Source organism: Cetorhinus maximus, chromosome 5 (assembly GCF_964194155.1).
Source record: "Cetorhinus maximus chromosome 5, sCetMax3.hap1.1, whole genome shotgun sequence".
Taxonomy (NCBI): Eukaryota; Metazoa; Chordata; class Chondrichthyes; order Lamniformes; family Cetorhinidae; genus Cetorhinus; species Cetorhinus maximus.
This window is the reverse complement of record NC_135883.1, coordinates 117108330-117131504: the sequence shown is the minus strand read 5'-3', so window position 1 is coordinate 117131504 and position 23175 is coordinate 117108330. Positions and strand designations below refer to the sequence as shown.

The following is a 23175-nucleotide window of genomic DNA, read 5'->3' as shown; positions in this document are numbered from 1 at the left end:
ACGGTATTGAACACAAAAGCAGGGTTGTAATGATGGAACTGTATAAAACGCTGGTTAGGCCACAGCTGGAATTTTGCATACAGATCTGGTCACATTACAGGAAGGATATAATTGCTCTGGAGAGAGTGCAGAAGAGATTTACAAGAATGTTGCCAGGGCTTGAAAATTGCAGCTATGAGGAGAGATTGGATAGGCCAGGGTTGTTTTCCTTCGAACAGAGGAGGTTAAGGGGTGACCTAATTGAGGTGTACAAAATTATGAGGGGCCTAGTAGATAGGGTAGACAGGAAAGACTTGTTTCCGCTAGCTGAGGGGTCATTTACCAGCGGCATACATTTAAGGCGATTGGTAGAAGAATTAGAGGGGAGGAAAATCTTTTTTACCTGGAAGGTGGTGCGCATCTGGAATTCACTGCCTAAGTTGGTGGTTGAGGCTGAAATGCTCAACTCATTTATAAGGTACCTAGATCTGATGTTAGTGCTGTAACCTTCAAGGCTACGGGCCAGGTACTGGAAAGTGGTATTAAAATGAGCAGTTAGTTCCTTTTTTCTCTTTTTGGCCAGCGCAGACATGATGGGCTCAATGGCCTCTTTCTGCACCATAATTTTTCTATGGTTCTATGGAGGGTGCAGATGTGAATGTGCATTCCACCCATTTTGAAACACAAGGTGCTATGCCACCTTGATGCACATATTTATTTGTTTTGCTATATTCAATGAAAGCACTTATGTTGAGAAAATAATGTAATTTGCTTTTATTACAGACAAGACGTTGAGCAACAGTTAGGATCTCTTATTCTGGCCACAGATATTAGCCGACAAAATGAGTTTCTTGCAAGAATGAAAACTCATTCAGACAACAGAGATTTATCATTGGAGGATGCAGATCACAAACACTTCATACTTCAGGTATGTTAATGGGAAAAACAGACTATTCCTAAAATACTAGTTCAGTTTTGAATGTCTGCAAAGCAGAACAGTTACTTTTAATAGCATTAACGCTCAAATCAGTTATATTGTGGCTGTAAAAGCAAAATACTGTGGATGCTGAAAATCTGAAAAAAAAAACAAAATTGCTGGTAAAGCTCAGCAGGTCTGACAGCATCTGTGGGGAGGAAGACAGAGTTAACGTTTCGAGTCCGCATGACTCTTCATCAGAACTGAAGAGAAATCACTTCATTTCTAATTCTCTTCAGTTCTGAGGAAGAGTCATACGGACTCGAAACGTTAACTCTGTCTTCTTCTCCACAGATGCTGTCAGACCTGCTGAGCTTTTCCAGTTATACTGTGATTGTGTCAGACGTAATAAACTGTTTTTGTTGTCAGCTTCAACCTTGCTGTCTCTTAGTCATGCATTGCATACTTGGGCAGGACTTTGCTTTTTCAGTCGTGGTCAAATGTGGGTCGCCACAGCACATTGTGTTGGGAGCAGTAACCTGACATCGATTTTGGTCAGTTAGTGGCCAATCATCTCAGCCCTAAGACAGCACTGCAGGAGTTCTTCAGGGTAGTGGCCCACTACCTAGGCCCAACCATCTTCAGCTGTTTCATCAATGACCTTCCCTGCATCATCAGGTCAGAAATGGGGATGTTCACTGATGATTACATAATCTTTAGTACCATTTGTGGCTCCTCAGATACTGAAGCAGTTCAAGCCAATGTGCAGCCATACCTGGACAACATTCAGGCTTAGGCTGATATGTAACTTTTGTGCCACACAAGTGCCAGGCAATGACCACCTCCAACAAGAGAGAATCTAACTATCTCCCCTTGACATTCAATAGCATTACCTTCACTGAATCCTCAATATCAACGTCCCGGGGGGTTACTGTTAACCAGAAACTGAATTGGACCAGCCGTATAGATACTGTAGCTACAAGAGCAGGTCAGAGGCTGGGAATTCTGTGGTGAGTAACTCACCTCCTGACTCCTCAAAACCTGACCACCATCGACAAGGCACAAGTGAGGAGTGTGATGGAATACTCTCCACTTGCTTGGATGTGTGTGGCTCCAGCAACATTCAAGAAGCTCAACACCATCCAAGTCAAAGCAGCCCTCATGATTAGCACCCCATCCACCAAAGTAAACATTCATTCCCTCTACCACTGACTCACAGTGGTAGCAGTGTGTGCACTATACAAGATGCACTGCAGCAATTCACCAAGCCTTCTTCGATAGCACCTTCCAAACCCACGACCTCTACCACCTAGAAGGACAAAGGCAGCAGATGCATGGGAACCCCACCATCTGCAAATTCTCCTTAAGCCACACACCACCTTGGCTTGGAATTATTTCGCCATTCCTTCACTGTTGCCGGGTCAAAATCCTGAAACGCCCTTCTGAACATCACTGTGGGTATACCTGCACCAGATGGACTGCAGTGGTTCAAGAAGGTGGCTCACCACCACCTTCTCAAGGGCAATTATGGATGGACAACAAATGCTGGACTTTTCAGCTTCACTCACATCCCACGAATGAATAAAGATAAAAGCAAGTTTCCACATTGTCTGGTATTGTAGCTGTACTGGAACAGTTTTTCTAGTGGCACAGCTAGTCCTGGAACATAAGTCTTCAGTTGTACTGCCTGTGGGACCAGAGGTGGCAGCACAGCATATACAGCCAGGATGCTGTCAGAATCCATAGCCTTTTCTGTATCCAGTGCACTTTGCAATTTCTTGATATGATGTGGAGTGAATTAAATTGCCTGAAGACTGGCATCTGTGATGATGGAGACCCAAGGAGGAGGCCAAGGTGGATCATCCAAATCAGCCCTTCTGCCTGAACTCTTTAGCCTTGTCTTTTGCACTGATTTGCCAGGCTCCACCATCATTCAGGGTGCAGATGTTCATGGATCCTCCTCCTCGTCCGGTTAGTTGTTTAGTTGTCCACCACCATTCATGACTGGATGTGGCAGGACAGCAGAGCTTTGACCTGATCCATTAGTTATGATATCACTTAGTACTTAGTTCTGTCTGTAGCGTGCAGGTTTTTTGACATTGATGGAGCTTTGAAATTGCACGGGGTGGGGGGCGGGGGGGGGGGGGGGGGGGGGGGGGCAGGTAAAAGGCCAACAATAAACATATTATTGGATTTAACTTAACCAACAAATCAATGGCTGTTCAAAATATAACATTGCCACTATTGCCCTTGTGCATACACTTGTTCATTACAAGTGCTGGACCTAATTCTGGGGAATGAAGCCGGACAGATGGCTGAGGTGGTGGTGGGGGAGCATTTTACTGATAGCGACCACAACATGGTACAATTTAAGCTTGTTATGGACAAAAAAATAGACAAGTTGCAAAACGTTTTGGATTGGGGGAGAGCGGATTTTAGTAAAATAAGGTAGGATCTGGCCAGGCCAAACTAGACTGGGAACAGCTACTTATGAGGAAATCTACAGAGGAGCAGTGGGGGGGCGTTCAAAAAGGAAATGGGGAGGGTACAGGCTCAACATGTTCCCTCTAGGGTGATAGGAAGGAGTAACAAACCCAGAAAACCATGGATGACCAGAGATATTCAGGATACGATGAGAAGGAAAAGAGAGGCTTTTAGCAGGTACAAGGGAAGCAAATCAGCGGAGGCATTAGTGGAGTACATAAAGTGCCGGCTGGAGCTTAAGAAAGAAATTAGGAGAGCAAGGAGGGGATATGAGAAAGCTCTGGCTGGTAAAAGTAGGGAAAATCCTGAGATATTCTATAAGTATTTCAATGGGAAGAGGATAACCAGGGAAAGAGTAGGGCCCATTAGGGACCAAGGGGGCAATCTATGGGTGGAGCCAGAGGACATCACTAGAGTGTTGAATGAATTTTTCACATCCGTCTTCACCCAAGAGAATGAGGATGGATGTATCGAACTCGGGGAGAGAGACTGCGAGGTTCTTGATATAGGGAGTGACAAGGTATTGGAGGTGTTGTCAGGCTTAAAAGTTGACAAATATCCAGGTACGGATGATTTGTGTCCCAGATTGCTGTGGGAGGCAAGGGAGGAGATCGCAGAGGCTCTGACCCAATTTTTTAATTCTTCTCTGGCCATGGGGGAGGTGCCAGAGGACTGGAGAACAGCTAATGTGGTTCCGCTATTTAAGAAGGGTTGTAGAGATAAGCCAGGGAACTACAGACCAGTGAGTCTCACGTCAGTGGTAGGGAAACTATTGGAGAAAATTCTGAAGGAGAGAATCAATCTCCACAGGAGAGGCAAGGTTTGATCAGGGGTAGTCAGCATGGCTTTGTCAGAGGGAGGTCATGCCTAACAAATTTGATTGAATTTTTTGAGGAGGTGTCCAGGTGTGTAGATGAGGGTAGTGCAGTTGACGTAGTTTATGTGGATTTCAGCAAAGCCTTTGACAAGGTCCCATATGGGAGACTTATAAAGAAGGCAAATGCACATGGGATACAGGGTAATTTGATAAGATGGATTCAAAATTGGCTTAGTTGTAGGAGACAGGGGGTGATGACAGAAGGATGCTTTAGTGACTGGAAGCCAGTGTCCAGTGGCGTACCACAGGGATCTGCTAGTTCCCCTATTATTCGTCATTTATATAAACGACATAGATGACTATGTGGGGGGTAGGATTAGTAAGTTTGTGGATGACACAAAGATTGGCCAGGTGGTAAACAGTGAGGTTGAGTGTCTTGGACTACAGGAATATATAGATGGGATGGTCAAATGGGCAGATAAGTGGCAGATGGAATTTAACCCTGAAAAGTGTGAGGTGATACACTTTGGAAGGAGTAATTTGACAAGGACGTATTCAATGAATGGCTTGACACTAGGAAGTTCTGAGGAACGAAGGGACCTTGGCGTGTGTGTTCATAGATCTCTGAAGGCAGAGAGGCATGTTAGTGGGGTGGTGAAAAAGGCATATGGGGCACTTGCCTTTATCAATCGAGGCATAGATTACAAAAGTAAGGAGGTCATGTTGGAGTTGTATAGAACCTTGGTAAGGCCACAGCTGGAGTACTGTGTGCAATTCTGGTCATCACATTATAGGAAGAATGTGATTGCACTGGAGGGGGTGCAGAGGAGATTCACTAGGATGTTGCCTGGGATGAAACATTTAAGCTATGAAGAGAGGTTGGATAGACTTGGGTTGTTTTCGTTGGAGCAGAGAAGACTGAGGGGCAACCTGATCGAAGTGTACAAGATTATGAGGGGCATGGACAGGGTGGATAGGGAGCACTTGTTCCCCTTAGTTGAAGAGTCAGTCACAAGGGGACATAAGTTCAAGGTGAGGGGCAGGAAGTTTAGGAGGGATGTGAGGAAAAACTTTTTCACCCAGAGGGTAGTGACGGTCTGGAATGTGCTGCCTGGGAGGGTGGTGGAGGCGGGTTGCCTCACATCCTTTAAAAAGTACCTGGACGAGCACTTGGCACGTCTTAACATTCAAGGCTATGGGTCAAGTGCTGGTAAATGCAATTAGGTAGGTAGGTCAGGTGTTTCTCACGTGTCGGTGCAGACTAGATGGGCCGAAGGGCCTCTTCTGCACTGTGTGGTTCTGTGATTATGCCTAAGTTGCATGGCATACTTTCACTGAAGGTGGAGAAACAGCTGAGGAACATCAAATGCTAAGACATCAAGACTGAGATGCTCTCCTGCTTTGAGGGAGTTTCTCAGTGGGTTCAGCAGCCATGGAAAAAGCTCTTCAAGTTGTCAACCTTACCCAAGCTAGGTCATGAACATACAAATTAGTAGCAAGATAGTCCAATCAGCCCCCGAGCCTGCTCCACCATTCAATAAGACCATGGCTGAACTAATTTTAACCTCAATTCCACATACCCACCTACCTCCGGTAACCTTTCACCCCCTTGCTTATCCAAAATCTGTCTACCTCTGCATTAAAATTATTCAAAGGCTCTACTTCCACTGCATTTTGAGGAAGAGAGTTCCAAAGACTCAAAACACTCTGAGAAAAAATTTCTCCTCATCTTTCTTAAATGGGCAACCCCTTATTTTTAAACAGTGACCCTGAGTTCCAGATTCTCCCACAAGAGGAAATATCCATTCTACATTAACACTGTCAAGACCCCTCAGGATCTTATATATTTCAATCAAGTTGCCTCTTATTCTTCTAAACTTGGATACAAGCCTAATCTCTCCAATCTTTCCTCATAAGACAACCCTCCCATTCCAGGTATTATTCTCGTAAACCTTCTCAAACAGCACAGCAGTCTGAGAAGTTGTAGTTTTGGATAAGCTGTTGTTCAACCTGGAGCATCTGGTAATAGTGGAACGTATGATTTTTTTCTGTAGTAAAGATTTTCCAGCATGTGAATGTTAAATGTTTTAGCTTTCCAGAATGTTTGCTGCCTCACTTTCCTATGGGTAACTACCACTGTTGATAGCACTTGCCATATAATCCTTCTGTGGTCTCATAATAATACATTGGCTTTTTTTTTCTAATTATAATTAATTAAATTAGCTCTGCAAGCATCCATTTCAGACACGCAGGATAGAGTGCCTCCACTTAAGTGATTTCAATATAGGAAATCACCCAGAAGGGTTTCCCACCTCATTGCAAAAAACAATCCCCTTCAATTCTCTAAGACAGATTGCAATTCAGTTTTCCTTGTTCCTTTCTACAGTCTCCACAGAGTATTAGCTATTACTTGGAGATTTTGAAAATAAGGAAGATCGTATCTGTGACTGATCTCTAAGAGAGCAGAGAAGACAGCAATCCTTTTCTGTGCAAATATATGAACTGAAATAGAGAGGATGGTGCCCAACATGTCCTCTCTATACTATGCTGCCTGTAATAGTATCCCAGGTGTTTTGTGTGGTTTTGCAGAACTACTGCAAGTTACTACAAAGGCCTAAGAAAAATTATGCCACAGTCAAGAATGACATACCCTGTAAGTTTCACAATACAGAGGTGCGCTGTAGTATATTTACACAAGATATGATTTGTGACTTTTTCTTAAACAGTCACTAATTTGTTTCATGGGTTTAGATTGGTTTGTAATTAATTATCTATTGCTGTGGAGCCAGATAACCAGCAGTTTACAAGGATATTACCTCTGTAACTTGGTGGCAGGTTGCTTTAAAACAAACCCAAAATCTTACTTGCTATTTCATTGGAGAATTTCTGTTTGTTTCTGACTTTTTTCAGATAGCACTGAAGTGCGCAGACATTTGTAATCCTTGTCGAGTCTGGAATATGAGCAAGCAATGGAGTGAGAAAGTCTGTGAGGAATTCTACAGACAAGGTTTGTGGGGCCACCCTGAACTCTGTTTGAGTTCAGCCAATTCCAAGTAAAATGACCCATGCCTAGAGCATAGACACTCCATGTTGTTATAAGTGGTCCAAGAGGGTGTGTTGCATTTTTTAAAATTCCAATTAAACCAATGGTAATGAGGTGTAAAAAAAAGCACTTAAAAACAGGAAGGAAAACTAGCAAACAGAGAGGAAATGATCACTTCTAGTGTGATGGATGGATCAGTTACTTTAATTTTCCTAAAGAAAACAAAAACAAATTCAAGATTTAGAAGTTCACATGGAAAAAAAACGTACAAATGGGTAAAAAGGAGCTTTATTTTTCAGCTTTGTTAGCAATAGCTCCTGGAATTATTTAACTTGGAACTTATAAATATCACTACTAGATCTAAAAGTGTCTTTAAGATCCTTCAGAAAAAAAGAAATATAATCAGTAATTTCTGGCTTATGGGTGCATGAAAGTTGATTGTTTTTAATATCTCATTCATATTCTATTCTGTCAGATATAACAAGATCGATCTTTGACACATTTGTTTCTGAGAGTCCTGTTTCCACTCTATTTTTGAGGTGAAAAAAACATTGAAAAAGTTAGTCTCAGATTTGATGGAACTCTCCAGCTGCTTGCCAAATTGTTTCAAAGATGGCACTAACAAAACTATCATACTCAGCCAAGGGATACCAACCTTTTTTTTGCCACGTGGAGTATAGGGACAGGGAAATGCCATTTGGCTCATCAAAACTCACTTTCCTCTAGTATTCTTATGAAGAATGCCTATCATCCAACTGCATTGTTGGGCTGAATTTTCACCATGAAGCAGGAGATGGGAGCTGGGCCTGTTATTAAGTCAGAAACTCCGTTGGGAAACTGACCGAAGTTCGGATTTTCACTGGAGTGACCCCTTAATTGATTTGGAGGCGAGTTTTCAGTCCGCCTAGTGCCAGTGGGGGTAGAAATGAAGGTGGGTCAGATATTGTCTGGGACTCATTTAGACAGCCCACACAGCCATCGCTGAGGCTACTGGCTGTCCTGAGGAAGAGATCTGCGGTATGTGCTAAAGCCTTCCACTTGAACTGACGAGAACGAGATGTCACGGGGAGCCTGAGGCCTGGCATCCAGGGCAGGGCAGACCTTCGCTTCATCAGTGCCAACCTGGATCTAATGCTGGAGGGCATGAGGGAGAGGAGAGAGGATTTCTTCCTGGAGGGTGGCAGAAGGCGGCCACCTCCATGCAGCATGGGCACCCCTCGGTATAATCTCCCTCGGCCTCCACTTCCTCCTCCTCTCTTACTAGCTGATCCTCCCCTGATAAGTTGTCAAGGACCTCAACATCCTCAGGGTCCACACCTCTGGAGAGCCATATTATGGAAAGTACAGCAGACCAGCACAATGGCCAAGGCTCTTGAGAAGGGTATTGGATGGCACCACCCGACTGGTCCAGGCACTGGAATCACATCTTCAGAAACCCGATGGCCTGCTCAGTAGCTGTCCTACTGATCAGGTGGCATTTGTTATCTTGCCTCTGGGCCTCTATCTAGGGCTCCCATGGAGGGGTTAATCATCTCTTAATGGATATCCCCTAGGATCCATCCATCACTTTGGTGGTTGGAGGGAAGATCTGAGGCTCTCTGGAGTCAATGGACTTTTGGCTGGTCCGCCACATCAGTCCCGGCCTAGGATCATTGTTGACTTGCGGAGGTTTTTGTTGTCAAACACTCACTGCCGTAATTTGTAAAAGTCTGTGCTGGCACAGCTGATCCTATGTTGGATCTCCTCAGCAATGAAGGCCTTTTGAGAGAGGTTTGGAAAGCGCTCAACATATTCCAGAGTCTCTCCTTCAACATATATAGAAGGTGGAATATTTGGCTGACCAGCTGTGGGTTGATATGAGTATTGTTTTGGCAACATTCAAGGATGATATATTAACATGGATAGAGGACTGGCTAACTAACAAGAAACAGAGTCGGGATAAATGGGTCATTTTCAGGATGACAGACTGTAACTGGTGGAGTGCCACAGGGATCAGTGCTGACGCCTCAACTACTTACAATCTAGATCAATGATTTGGGTGAAGGAACCAACTGTATTGTACCCAAATTTGCTGACAATACGGAGATAGGTAGGAAAGAAAGTTCTGAGGAGGATACAAAGTGTTTGCATAGGGATTTGGCTTGGTTAAATGAATGGACAAAAATTTGGCAGATGGAGTACACTGTGGGAAAATTTGGCAGGAAAAACAGAAAAGCAGAATATTATTTAAATGGAGGGAGACTGCAGAATGCTGTGGTACAGAGAGACCTGGGTGTCCTTGTACATGAGTCACAAAATGTCAGCATGCAGATCTAGCAAGTAATTAGGAAAGTAAATGGAATGTTGGCCTTTATTGCAATTGGGATGAAGTATAAAAATAGGGAAGTGTTGCTACAACTGCACAGGCATTGGTGAGACCACATCTAGAATTCTGTATACAGTTTTTCCTTAGAGAGTATACATCTTCCTTAAAGAGGGACATACTTGCAATGGAAGCAGTTCAGAGAAGGTTCACCAGGCTGATTCCTGAAATGCAGCGTTTGGCTTATGAGGAAAGATTGAACAGGTTGGGCCTATACTCATGGAGAGTTTAGAAGGATGGGAAGAAATCTTATTGAAACATATAAGATTCTGAAGGGGCTTGGCAGAATTGATGCTGAGAGGATGAGGGGATGTTTCCCCTCATGGGGGAATCTAGAACTAGGGGGCACAGTTAAAAAATGAGAGGTCTCCCATTTATGATGGAGATGAGGAGGAATTTCTTCTCTCAGAGGGCTGTTAGTTTTTGGGATTCTCTTCCCCAGAGATCACTGAAGGCTGGACCATTGAATACATTCAAGTCTGAGTTAGACAAATTCTTGATTGACAAGGGAGTCAAGGGTTATTGCGAGGGGGCAGCAAGCACGAAAGTGGAGATGAGGCCACAATCAGATTAGCATGATCTTATTGAATAGCGGCACAGGTTCAAAGGGCCAAAAAGCCTACTCCTGCTCCTATTTCTTATCTAGGCTTCCCACTCTGTGCCCACCTGCCTTCAGCTGATCAGTTTCTGAAGGCGCAGGTAACCTGTCTGGCCCTTTCAAAATCAGAAGTGATTAAAAATCGAAACAAGCTTTTAAATGATCTTAATTGGCCTGAATTGGAAGGAGAGCGGGATTCCAGCCCACGTTCCCCCCTACCCCGCCGGCGCTATTCATTATTGCTGGCACCAGAATCAGCACCTTTAAATTGGCATGGGGCCCAGCACCCTTATTTTTGGGAACCTCACCCCCTGCATTCCCATCTTCAGGGGGCCCTGAAAGTTCAGCCCTTTTGTCTCTCCCTCTGTGCCTCTTACATTAATCGGATGGTAAATGATTAGAATAAAGAATTTTTTTTGTACTGCGCAGCCTCTTTTACGCGTCGGGCCTGACCCCCACGCCGACTGGAAAATTCTGCCCCTAGAGTGTGTCATAGGACACGGGTTCAGGTTTCTCTTCTTCCACTCCTTAATTCAGAAGTTGCTGATCTCAGCCATTGTGATATGGAAGAAACTGAGCAGAGACTCCAAGAGAAGGGAATTAAGACTGTCTTTCCCAGGTTTAGTTATACACCTCCTTAGTTTTGATTTAGAGCAGCATTGGTAGAGATGCAGAGCAAATGTATACTTGCTTAGACTGATGAGGGGGAAATATTAATTTCATCTTCTCCCACTTGTATATAAATACTGCCGCTAACTGGAGTAACGAGTATTTAAGTCACAAAAAACTGGAAAACCTAGTAGTGAGTAATGAGCTCTGGGCTTGGTTGATTGTCTTGGGAAATTTATGTTCCCTGAATTGTTTAATTGAAAAAAAAAGTTCTTATATTTCAGTGTATTGCTCAAAAAGAAGCATAATTGACTTGTGTCCAGATGGGTGAAATTCAAAGTATCTAGATAACTTCAGTTGTGTTTCATCTATATACTGGCCATAAATTCCTGGTAAACCACTGCAAATTATTTTTCTAGCCTATTTGATCATACAATCACTAATCTTTTGGCATGCAAACTGATGGAATAATAGTAAAAGAAAATAAAATTAAAGGCTCATTATCTGAATGCACAAAGCATTCATCGCAAGGTAGATGACCTAGCACCACAACTAGAGATAAATGGTTTAGACATACTTGCCATTATATAGACATGGGACAGGATTTCCTGCGGGCTTCGGGACCTCACCATCAGGCCCATCAGACCTCACCATCAGGCCTCAAAAGCACACACTGTTTGGGAAGCAGTCACCCATCTGTCATTATCCCTGAACAGACCAAATTAACAGCCGGAGGGCAGGCCCGCATTCCAATTAGGGGTGGAAGGTGGGCTCTTGAAGCTGGAGGGCGCAATATGAGACTCTCTAGCTTGAAAGTAGCAGCTGGATATCCGTAAGGGTAAGTGAGGTCACCTGTCTTCAATTTATCAAATTTAAAATAAAAAGGCCTTTGCAATCAAGCCACCACTGTGGGGCAAGACCCCTCCACAGGGAAGCCGCAGTGCTGCTGAACCCATGTAGATTGGGGGCGGGCAAGTGGCGAGAGGGGTCTCTAAGCCTGCCTGACTGCCCATTCTGCCACCGGGAAATCGCCTCCAGGCAACTGTAGTGATCTGTCACCTGCAGGGACCTGGAGGTTGACTAGAAGGTCCCAGTTAGTGTCCAACAATTGGCTTAAGCGGCCATTAACAGGCTCGTATGGCTACATGCCACTTGTGGGCAGGTAGCCCTGCTGTGTTCCACCCTGTCTTCGGGAAAATGGCCCGAGGGCGGATGGAGCCAGGGAACTGGCATGCGGGTTGGTGACACGAAATTCTGTGCCCACCTGCCTCTATTCTTGCCCTTGGCCAGTTGGGAAACAAATATTCCAGGGTACACAACATTTTGAAAAGACAGACAAAATGAAAAAGTAGTAGCCATGCTAGTAAAGGGTGATATAAGGACAGTAGTGAGAAATGATCTTGAGTCAAGATTAGGAAGTAGAATCAGTATGGGTGGAAAACAAGGGTTAGAAAAACTGGTGGGAGTAGTTTATAGGTCCCCTAACAGTAGTTATACTGTTGGACAGAGCATTAAACAAGAAATTATTGGAACCAAGGCTATATAATAATCATGGAAGACTTTAATCGTCATATAGACTAGGCAAATTAAATTGGCAAGAGATAGTCTAGAAAAGCTTTTGCAACAGTTTCCTGGAGCAATACATTATGGAACAAACTAGAGATAAAGCTATTTTAAATTTAGTGTTGTGCAATGAGGCAGGTTTAATTAGCAATCTTATCATAAAAGATCATCTGGGAAAAAGTGATCATAATATAATTGAATTTCATATTAAGTTTTAAAGCGACATACTCCAGTCACAAACAAGAATCTTAAACTTAAAGTTAATTATGTTCATATGAGGGTTGCTATGGTTGCTTGGGTAAATAGACTAAAAGCTATGGCAGTAAACAGTGGGAAACATTTAAAGAAACAATTCAAAAGGTCAACAAAAATATATTCCATTAAAAAACAAAAACTCAGAAAGAACGATCCATCCATAGATTACTAGGGAAGTTAAGGTTGGTATTGGGTTAAAAGAAGAGGATTATAACGTTGCAAAGAATAGTAGTAAGCCTGTGGATTAGGAGTATTTTAAAAACCAGCAACAGGCAACCCAAAAGTTGATAAAAAGGGTAAAAAATAGAATGAGTGTAAACTAGCAAGGAATATAAGAAAAGATTGTAAAAGCTTTTGTGGATGTATAGAAAGGGAGGTCAGGGTGGAGGCTGGGTGGTCAATCAGGGGAGCGGTCAGTCAGTCAGGTTGTCAGTGAGGGAGGTGGTCAGCTTGGGATATCGAATGGTCACTTGGGGGTGAGGGGTTAGTCTGGGCGATGAGGGGGTAGTCAGCGGGTCAGGAGGGTAATCTGGGGGTAATCGGGGGCCGGCAGGGTAGTTGGGGGGTGCTGGTGGGAGGGTAGTCAATGGGTTGAGAGTGTAGTCAGGAGGTTGTGGGGTGCGGGGGGGTGGGGTCGTGCCAGGGGGCTGGGGTGGGAGGGGGGTGCGGTGACATCAGTCCTATAATCGATAGTTAACCAAGAGTTAGAAGCAGTTTTAATTCTTCTAACTTTTCCCAGGTAACTACTCTGGTAAGACAGTCGGCACCAACCAAAGTCTCCGATTTAAGAATTTTGAACTTCCCGGGCAATTAATGTGCTGTTCTTGCATGGGGGCTTCCGGCTGGGGGCGCCCAGAGCATCTTCTGGGGTACCCCCGGAACGGAAGTTATGGGCCAAGATTTTTTAAAAGGCCTTAAACTTTGAAATCTTGATATTCAGAGAGACTTGGGTGGACTCGTACAAGGAACACAAAGTTAGCATGTAGAAATGGCAAGCAATTAGGAAGGCAACTGGCAAGTTGGTGTTCATTGCAAGGGCATTGGAGTACAAGAACCAGTAAGTCTGGCTACCGTTGTATGGGGCTTTGATGAGACCACACCTGGAGTACTATATGCAGTTTTGGCCTCCATATTTAAGGAACGATATACTTGCTTTGGAGATGGTACAGCGAAAGTTCACTAGATTGGTTTCTGGCATCAGAGTGTTGACCTATGGTGAGAAGCTAAGTACATTGGGGCAATATTCGAGTTTAGAAGAATGAGAGGTAATCTCATTGAAATATACACAATTCTGAAGGGGCTTGACAGGGGAGACACTGAGGTTATTTCCCTTTACTGGGGATTCTAGAACACGGGCACAGCCTCAGGCTAAGGGTCGATCATTTAGGGGTGCGATGAGGAGAAATCTCTTCATTCAGATGTTTGTGAATCTTTGAAATTGTCTACCCCAGAGGATTGTGGATGCTCCATCATCGAGTATTTTTAAGACTGAGATTGATAGATTTTGATCTCTGAGGGAATCGAGGGATATGGGGAGTAGGCCAGAAAGGAGTTGAAGTAGAAGATGGGTAATGAACATATTGATTGGTGGAATAGGCTCAAGGCACTGAATTGTCTAGTACTCTTATTTCTTGTGTTCTTCCGATGGATGTTGTCAACAAATGGATTCCTAAACTTAATTTCTCTCCATCTTTCCCACTAACTCGTCCCTCAGTAACCAAATGTATACCTAAGGATGATTTCAAAGCAATAATCACTTCCAGATTCCCATTCCAAGTCCCTGGGGCAGAATTTTTTGCTCGCTGTGCGGGCACGCACCCGACACGCTCGAGCGTAAAATAGCGTGTGATGACATTAGGCGAGCATCCCAACGTCATTGTGCACTCGTGCGATATTTTGGTCAGCGGGTGCACGTGGGTGCTGGAGCTGCACCCACCATTCACTAAGAGACCAGTTAAGGCCATTAAAAGTCAATTGACACTGATTTTTCGTTACCCATGCGATTTTGTGCTTGTCGCATGCAAAGCGGCAGGCAGCCAGCCAACAATTTCAAAAAGCTGATCCACGGTCGGGATAAAAAGGGCCAGCAGCATTGCCAGTGAGGAGTTCAGTACATAGTTTGCTGCTTAGACTGCAGTAATAGAGAGAACCATAGGTCTTTTGAAGTTTCGCTTCTGATGCCTGGAGCATTCAGAGGGAGCACTACAATACCCCCCAGAGCGGGTGTCACTGATAGTGGTTGCATGCTGCGCTGTCCACAATCTGGCACTGGCAAGGGGGGACCCACTGGAGGAAGAGGATGGTGACGCAGCTGCACAGGCCACAGATAATGAATCCAATAGTGAGTCAGACGAGGAGCACGGTGAGGAGAACGCTGAGGACATGGAGGCAGACCTCAAAGTTCCAAGGAGGCAGGGACACCGGGGATGCCTTGATCCAACGCTCCTTCAGCTAGGCTGCCAGATAAGTGCTACCACCTCACGCCAGGGCTGCCGCCTCCATCCTGGATGTCTGAAATGGCCCTTTCCTTTGATCCCAAAGTCCACTCAATGCCTGTGCAATAAAGTTTCAAGCCACCAACATCCAGCATTACATAATGGCGTACCCTGCACCACATTAAATAAAAAAGATAAAACATACTCAGGTCATTACGACAAAAGAAAACTTATCTCATGTTGACGGTCAAAACAAATTAACAGAACCTTCTCTGGTCTTCAACCCCAGACCAGTTAAAATAAGCAAAATATTGCACAATAGGAGATCATCCGTGACCAGTCCCTCTTGTGCTCATGCTGAATTAAACTTACATTTGCGAGTGCTACATCTTGGCGATCCCCCTCGCTGGCACTGGTATTACAGACAGCCTGCTGACTCTGCTGTCTTGTTGGCCTCGATGACCTTGGCAGTCGTCCTCTGGCCAGTTGGCCCACCTGGGAGGGAGTGGCCAGTGCCACAGCTGGCATCGCGCCAGTCATCGCAGCCTCATCAGATGCCGCGGTCACTGGCAGAGGCAGAGGAGCTGCTGCCATCATCTAGAGCACCCTGAGAGGAGCCCGCAGAGACAAGAAGCAGCTCGTACGCCAACATGAGGTCGCTCTGGACCTCCCTGCTCACCATTGATGGGCGGGTACCTAGCTGGGATACTGGGTGCCTCATCCATCTCCCACACAGACACTGACCACCTGAGCTCAGTGTCTGTGTGAGGGCTTGCAGGTCCGAGCGCAACCCCAGGAATCCCTGATTCTCTGCCTGGAGCTGCCTCTCCATGAGAGTGGCCACTCTCTCAATGGAGGAGGCAGTGTGCTAGGCCATGAGGGTTAACGGAGTGCTGATGCTCTGCATGGACTCCTCCCTAATGGAGACAATGGCACACATACCCTCATGGATCCCCGCCAGATCCTCCCACACATCTCGCTGGACATACAGTATCTGCCGCCTAATGGACGACTCCAGAGGCTCATCATCCGCCTTCATCTGAGCACTGTCCTGGTCTCTAGCAGTCCTCTGACTGCCAGCGCCCTGGGCACACTCTGACTCCGACTGCACCTCAAGAGAGTGTGAAGTGCCCTCACCGCTGTGCACTGACATTCTAGCCGAAGATCTAACACCCACTGAGGTGCTGGTATCTGTGCTGGTGCCTGGTTCAGAGAGTGGGTATGACGCAGGTGCATGTGGAGCCTGGTGGGCCTCTGGCGCCAGGGGTGGGTCTTCGGGGTCCTGCGATTGGGTGTGTGGTGTCAAACCTAAGGGAGAACAAGGACATGTCATGAGTTTAAGTCATCACATTGTCACTGTGCATGCCAAGCACCCTGGTGAGACAATAGAGATCTGCATCATGGTGCCGTCATCTTTCAATGATCAATGGGGAATCCAGTTTTGAGGATCCCATCAATGATGAGACTACACAAGAATGTTTGCACCATCCAAAACTCTCACCTCTGTGCACTGCACCCTTACCTTCGTCTGACGCCCCAGCCTCTCTACAGCCGAGGTGCATGGTGCCTCTCCAGCTGCAAGGCATCCTGCTCATATCTGGTTAGGATTAGGTTAGCAGGGACTCCGCCGGTCTGTGACCTTCTAATGTTGTTATGGGCCATCTTCTCCTGAAAGGACGGAGGAGCATTGGTTAGTCCACTCTCTAGCTGCAGCACCATTGCAGCCTGGCCAAACGCAACTGAGGAACACCTGGCAGGGCACATCCGAGTCGTGGCCCTCGAGCCGCAAGGCACTCAGTCCAAGCAGCCAGGGCTCACCCTCTTAGCCAAGCCAAACATCATTGACACTTGGCACTCAGACTCTTAATACCCCTGAGCTCCATGGGGGTTGGCCAGCCCTTAACACTTCAACAGACTGATCCATGCCAACACGGTACTCACCTTTCCTGGGCGCAGCAGGTCATTAAACTTCTTGCGGCACTGGACCCAAGTGCGCCACACAACTTCATGGCTGCTGACCAGCACTGCTGCCTCCTCCCAAGCTCCTTTTGTAACGTACGGTGGCCTCCTCCTTCCATCCCTGCCACCTCCTCCAGGAGGACCGCGAGGCACTCAACAGAAAACCAGGGGGCCGAGTGCCCACCTGACCTGCCCTTGAACCTGGCAACTGCTGCCGCACCTGAATCCATAATTTTTAATCTCCTGCCGATAACACCGAAGATGTCTTTGTCACCGGCAGCTTTCCAGGGCCTGACTGTGCCGGTTTTGAACCGGCCGCCGTATCGTCATTGGACCCGGCGGCTAACAGGCCCCCGCCCACCCTCTCCCGATCATTGGGGAGCCGTTGACGCTCAGCAGGCCTTAATTGGCTCGCCAGTGTGAAATCGCAGCGGGGGAGCCAATCGCAGGTGGCGGCCCATTTCCCAGCTGCTCCACCAACCACGCCCGCATTCCGAACTCAAAATCCTGCCCCTGCATTTGTATCTTCAAAAATGTGCCCACTCTTGAAAGTTTTGAGTTGGTAAAATTCACTGTCTCTCTCAAAACTGCTGTTATTTATTTGGTTTGCAGGTGACCTAGAGCAACGGTTTCAGTTTGAAGTTAGTCCACTCTGCAATCAACAGAAAGACACAATTCCCAGCATACAAATAGGTAAAATAATGCAATGATACTATGGACAAATTTCTACTTGTGTTTGACCTTGAAGAGAAAGGATGGAGCTGAGTTCGGTGTGCCGAAGAAGAGTCATATTGGACTTAAAACGTTAACTCTGTTTCTCTCTCCACAGATGCTGCCAGACCTGCTGAGTTTTTCCAGCATTTTCTGTTTTTATTAGAGATAATTTCAGGTGTTGAGGTTGAAGGTGGTTTTTTGACCTTTTAAAAGCAAAGATGATTAAGACCCTGAAAAGGAAGATGAGGTAACTGATGGCTGTTTGAAGGGAAACAGCAGCAGGAGCCATTATGGGCGTGGCAGTGGATACCCAGCTTGAACCAGAGGAAGGCCAAGTACTTGTGCAAGCAAGTTAAAAGTCTGAGATAGTGGAATAATAGATGTTTAGTTGAGAGCGGGAATGCATGGGGGTGCAAAGAGCATATTGCAGTGACAAGAGCAGAAATGTAAAATGTAGTTCTGTAGCAAAATTAAACACGGCAGCAGATGAGTTTAGACCCAGGAAAGTAGAAATGAAAGACATCCGAATTCCAAGTTTTGTCGTCACTTATATGATGGAAATCTGCCTTGACCATAGTGGAAAAGCCTGCTCAAGACAACTTGCCAGCACCTTGCTGTTTAAACACCAAAATCCAAAGCCACATACAAGGGCTATTCAGCTTAATAAATGCTTAAGCCAGGCTTTGGCAAAGAGATATTGCCATGAGGGTGATTCAGTAATGGGTCAGTGTAGCCAGAGAACCTTCTTCTTGCAACTGTCTTCCATGTTAGGCATAAATCTACCTCAAAGCTTGGTCCTCGATATTGCAAGTAAGTCAAAGGAAGCCTTTTCTTTGCTTGTTAAGGATTTATGAACCATGAAGGAGAATAATTTGATGCTATGACTTGTATGCCACAGCCTTAACTTGTTTAAGAATTTTCCATGATTGAAGAGAGATAAGAAAGACTAAAGTCTTCTGTTTCCTTCTCATAACAATCTTGAAGGGCTATTTCAAGGCTGTAATTGACAAGTATCAAGCCACCCAGTTACTGGCATCAATGAACAATTGGAATTGATGCATTTTGTATTTTCCAAACAACATTTTTTATCATGCAAAGCAATAATACCAGTTCAGGTACCTCCTATATCACATCGCAGGATCCTTTATTCAAGATGATAAATAGGGGGCACAAAATTCCCAATTGAAACCATCAATAATTCAATATCATCTGCAAAAAGGAGCATCATAGTTCTTTCTGAAATTTCCAGATCAGGCATCTTTTACAATGCAATCCAGCACAAAATTTTAAAGAAACATAAATACAGTGGGTTACTGAACAATGTTGCCTCATTCCTTGTTTGTGAGGGAGAACGGGATTAATTGAGTCTTTAGCCTAGCTTACATGTATTTTGGAAATTATAGAGAAATTAAGATCTTAAAATAATATTTTCATTGCAAACATTCAAGAACATAGATCTTCTCCATGAGCAGGTTAGTAGTTTTGCATGCATCTAATCCAGTTATAGCTAGCTAAAGCTACTGCCATGATGAAGCAGTGTTAATAACTATTAAGTGTTGTAGGGTGCGGCAGTGGTTGGGAGAGAGAAGCGGTAAGACTCACCTAATTTCAGGAGAGTGATGAGCTGATGTTTTATCAGTGAGTGACAGCTTGAGATCTGAACTGCTTTTGACTATCTTAATTGTAACTTTGTCACTAATTAGCATGCCATGTTAATGGTTCATTCTATTGCATATATATTGTAGGAGAAACTGCAAGCACTTGTAAAATATTTGTCTAACTGTTCAATAGCTACACTTGCATTATAGAAAAAAATATAATTTCATCTTATTACTCCTTATTTTAGGTTTTATGAGTTATATTGTTGAGCCTCTGTTTGTGGAATGGTCTCGTTTTACTGAAAATACTCCTTTGAGTATAACAATGATGAGTCATCTGCGAAAAAACAAAACAAGGTGGCGAGGACTGCTTCTCAAACAACATAACAGCGAGGACAATTCAGCCCAAATGAATGAAGACAAAAGCAGAACTTCTCAGGAAGCTGAACATCAATAATCTAAATCCAGTTGGATGGTCCAGTCAAAAAATGCCATTTATTCTTCACTTTCCTTTTTCAAAATTTGCCATTTGAGTGAAATGAAAAAAATCTTAAAGGGTCTGGGAAAAATTTCTCCAGAGAAAAGATGAAGGAAGAGAACAATTTGTTACAATTAAAAATGGTTGTCTTTTCCGGGTTCTTTGCTCCATCTTCAGTTTTGAAAATGTGCTCCGCATATTACCTCAGCAACCCTCCAACTACATTTGATTAAAAAAGGAAAAGACGTGATATTTGAGTTCCACCAGAAGCAAGATTCAAATCCCAAAATATCATGCATCGGGTTCAAAGGCATTTACCTAAGGTTATACTGATGGGTAGAGAACAGTGTGGGCTGAAAATGATACTAAATGGGGACGGAAGAGCCACAGAAAGAAAGTCAGCTTTACTTCATTGTGGTGCAGTGACAAAACTCATTCAGCAATGTGGCTTTGGCTATAACTGACAAATGCTGAAGAACATAACATTCGACTGCTCTGCAGCTGGGCTGCACCATTATAAACCATTGCTAAAACCAGCTTCAACTGAGCTCAGAATCCATGGGATTTTGAGTGTGCACTGAGAATAATACTTTTTTTTGGAATAACAACCAAACTTTTTCATTTTTGTACCTTTTGCATCAGAAAGCAGATGTGGCATTCAGAACTGGATTGCATACCTACTGAGTACACGTATAGATTTTTTCATGTATAGTTATAAATAAAATTAAGATGCAGAGATATAAATACGATCAATTAGAAGGCATACACAATTCCATGTTGCGCTCTGTCTCAGTCTCTCTTTTTCTCTCAGACATTTACTACTGATAACAACAAAAGATCGGTACCTTTAGAATTCTGTGTTGAAAAAATGCTACACTGTGAAAAATAAATACCATTGGTATTAAAAGAAGCCAAAAATTAGAATCATAGAACAAATGTAAATAGCTGTTTTAGTTGTAGTACACTGGTATGTTCCTATAAAGCCTTAACATTGCACCCATTGCTATACTTATACTGTTTTGATAATTAAGCACAGGCATCCTTTGTAGTAAACTATTTGTCATTACTAATTACAGCAAGCTGTTTCATTTCTATTGTTCTGGTAATGGTATTTAATAAGAGCATCAAAACTTCACAAACATTCCATTTTCTCCTTACACAATTTACATTTATTTTTAATTGTTCACTGAGGCAACTATAGGGATTATTTCCTTTTCAATGCCACTAATGCATAACAATGCCATTAAATTTAAAACCATTTGACAGTTTGTACAGATTTGGCATTTTACTGATGTCACAGATCATCAACTAAGGTCTGAGAAAGTAAATGTGTTTTTTTTAATAAATGTACTTTCTGCTTAAAAATTATAAATGAACAGATCAGCCCTGAATGCCATGTTGTCATACTACAGAGGTTGAAATGTATTTATTATTCTATTGACTGCAAAAGAAAATCACACACACACCTTCAGAAATGCTTTGTTATACAAGCTGTTGTTTTAATAATGAAAACAAAAAAGGCTTTTGTTCATCTTTGTTTGCCTTTCTGTTCAAAGGTGGGTAAATGAAGTTGAGGTATAGATCAGAAAAGATCTAATTAACTGGTGGAACAGGATCAAGGCACTGAATAGCCTATTCCTGTTTCTATATATCCTTGGATTTAATTTACACAGCAAGGATGAACCTTACATTATGTGTAAGTAACTTTAAAATGATTACTCTTACAGATTTATGTACACCTAAACTTTAATCAATATACAAAAGGCAATATTTTGATTTAGAGGTTAGGTTCTTACAGTACATTCCTGTAACCTATGTAAACAAGCCTTACAGCTGTATGATAGCACCATTTTAATGTAAACTTTGTCTAATGCTGAAAATTTGTGATGAATATATTGTGAAATTTGCTGTGACTGCTATGCAGTGTTGCCAAGAATTATTATTGTTATTTCTAAAAGTAAATTTTAATCAAGAATAGAGTGCTGTACTTTCAGTTCTCGAGATTTTGGACTCCAACTAATCATAATTAGAAAACTTTTGTATATGTCACTTGTGTTTTCCATTTATGAAAAACATAAATATGCAAACAAAATGATATATCAATAACTGGACTGACTGACTTTGATTTACAATTTTCACGAGGGCAACATACACAAAAGCATCATCATCATCTGCCATTGGCTAGTTTAACAATGCAGTGTCTAAAGTTGTGTTATGGTGCATTCAGGTTTATTCAAGCATTAGTCAAAAAGTTAGATGACAGTGTTGCAATATTAGATGATTGAGTTGGTCAAAATTTTAATTGCTGTTTGAAAGTGTCTAAACATTTTGTATTCGAGTTACTTAGATACATACCATGGAGCTAGATTGATAATGTTCCGGTGAATTTTCCTATCTCCAAGCTAGAAACACTAAAATACCTTTATAGATTCAAGTGCTGGTTTGCCCTGCCGTAGCTTCTTAGATCAACCTCATTAAGATAAATTGGGTGAGTTGTATGCATTAGAAATTCATTTGATTCAGGGCATACCTGTTTTGTTCATGCTGCAGGCCTTTAATTCCTGCTGCAGGAGTTAAAGACCTGCAGCAATTTAAAGGGTTAAATGTCTTTTTGAACAGAATAGAAACCAATCTTGCAAATGTAATGGGTACTATTGCTAAAGGAAGCTTTAACCTGTATTGCACAGAATTAGTTGCTACTAACCGAATTAACTAACCAAAGAGTGGTCAACAAATCTATTTTGACTTAACCTTTGGTCATATCTAAAGTATAAACAGGCTAAATAATTAGCATTCCATCTTTTGTCAACTAATGTGCTCAGCAGTATTTCAATTTAAAAGTGCCTTGAAGGTTTTTATGGCGAGAGTGGTATTGAGTAAGACGATTTTATGGTTACACAATGTAAAATTTGCTCTGAAAAGCGTTGTTACCTTAGAATTCCTTAGAAGAACTGGATTTTGTTCCCAAAAATATACTTTATTCATAAAATTTGTAAAAGCACATTACAAAACATTCCAACTTGAAAATTACAGAAAGTGCAGTAAAATTCAACTTGTCTCCAGACAGCATGTTCTACTCTTAGGTGCCTCTATCCAATTGTAATATTTTTGATATTTACGATTATACATTTCATGTCAGGCATACAGCCTAAGGGCAAAAAAGTTTCAAATTGAAAACTTACAGAAAGTGCAACAGAATTCAACTTTTCTCCCAACAGCATGTTCCTCTCTAAGGTGCCTCAACACAAATTCAATACTCTCAATATTTACAATGTACATTCCATATCAGGCACATAGCTCAAGGGGATCCACAAATTTTCCAGCTGTATTCAGGCAACATGTTCTGCCCATTAGCTGGAAGAATG

General features: G+C 43.2%; 1 protein-coding gene across 7 annotated transcripts in view; it reads left to right on the top strand.

Annotated features, from left to right (window-relative positions):
* Window positions 1-21916, top strand: part of LOC144680873 (3',5'-cyclic-AMP phosphodiesterase 7B-like) — a 189668-nt gene extending 167752 nt beyond the window's left edge. For all 7 annotated transcript variants that reach the window (XM_078542356.1, XM_078542358.1, XM_078542357.1 and 4 more), the window contains 4 exons: window positions 763-907; window positions 7107-7203; window positions 17633-17713; window positions 19581-21916. In XM_078542356.1, the coding sequence (XP_078398482.1) occupies window positions 763-907; window positions 7107-7203; window positions 17633-17713; window positions 19581-19789 (532 nt within the window). In that variant the 3' untranslated portion in view covers window positions 19790-21916. The remainder of the gene's footprint in view (window positions 1-762; window positions 908-7106; window positions 7204-17632; window positions 17714-19580) is intronic.
* Window positions 21917-23175: the final 1259 nt, after the last annotated feature.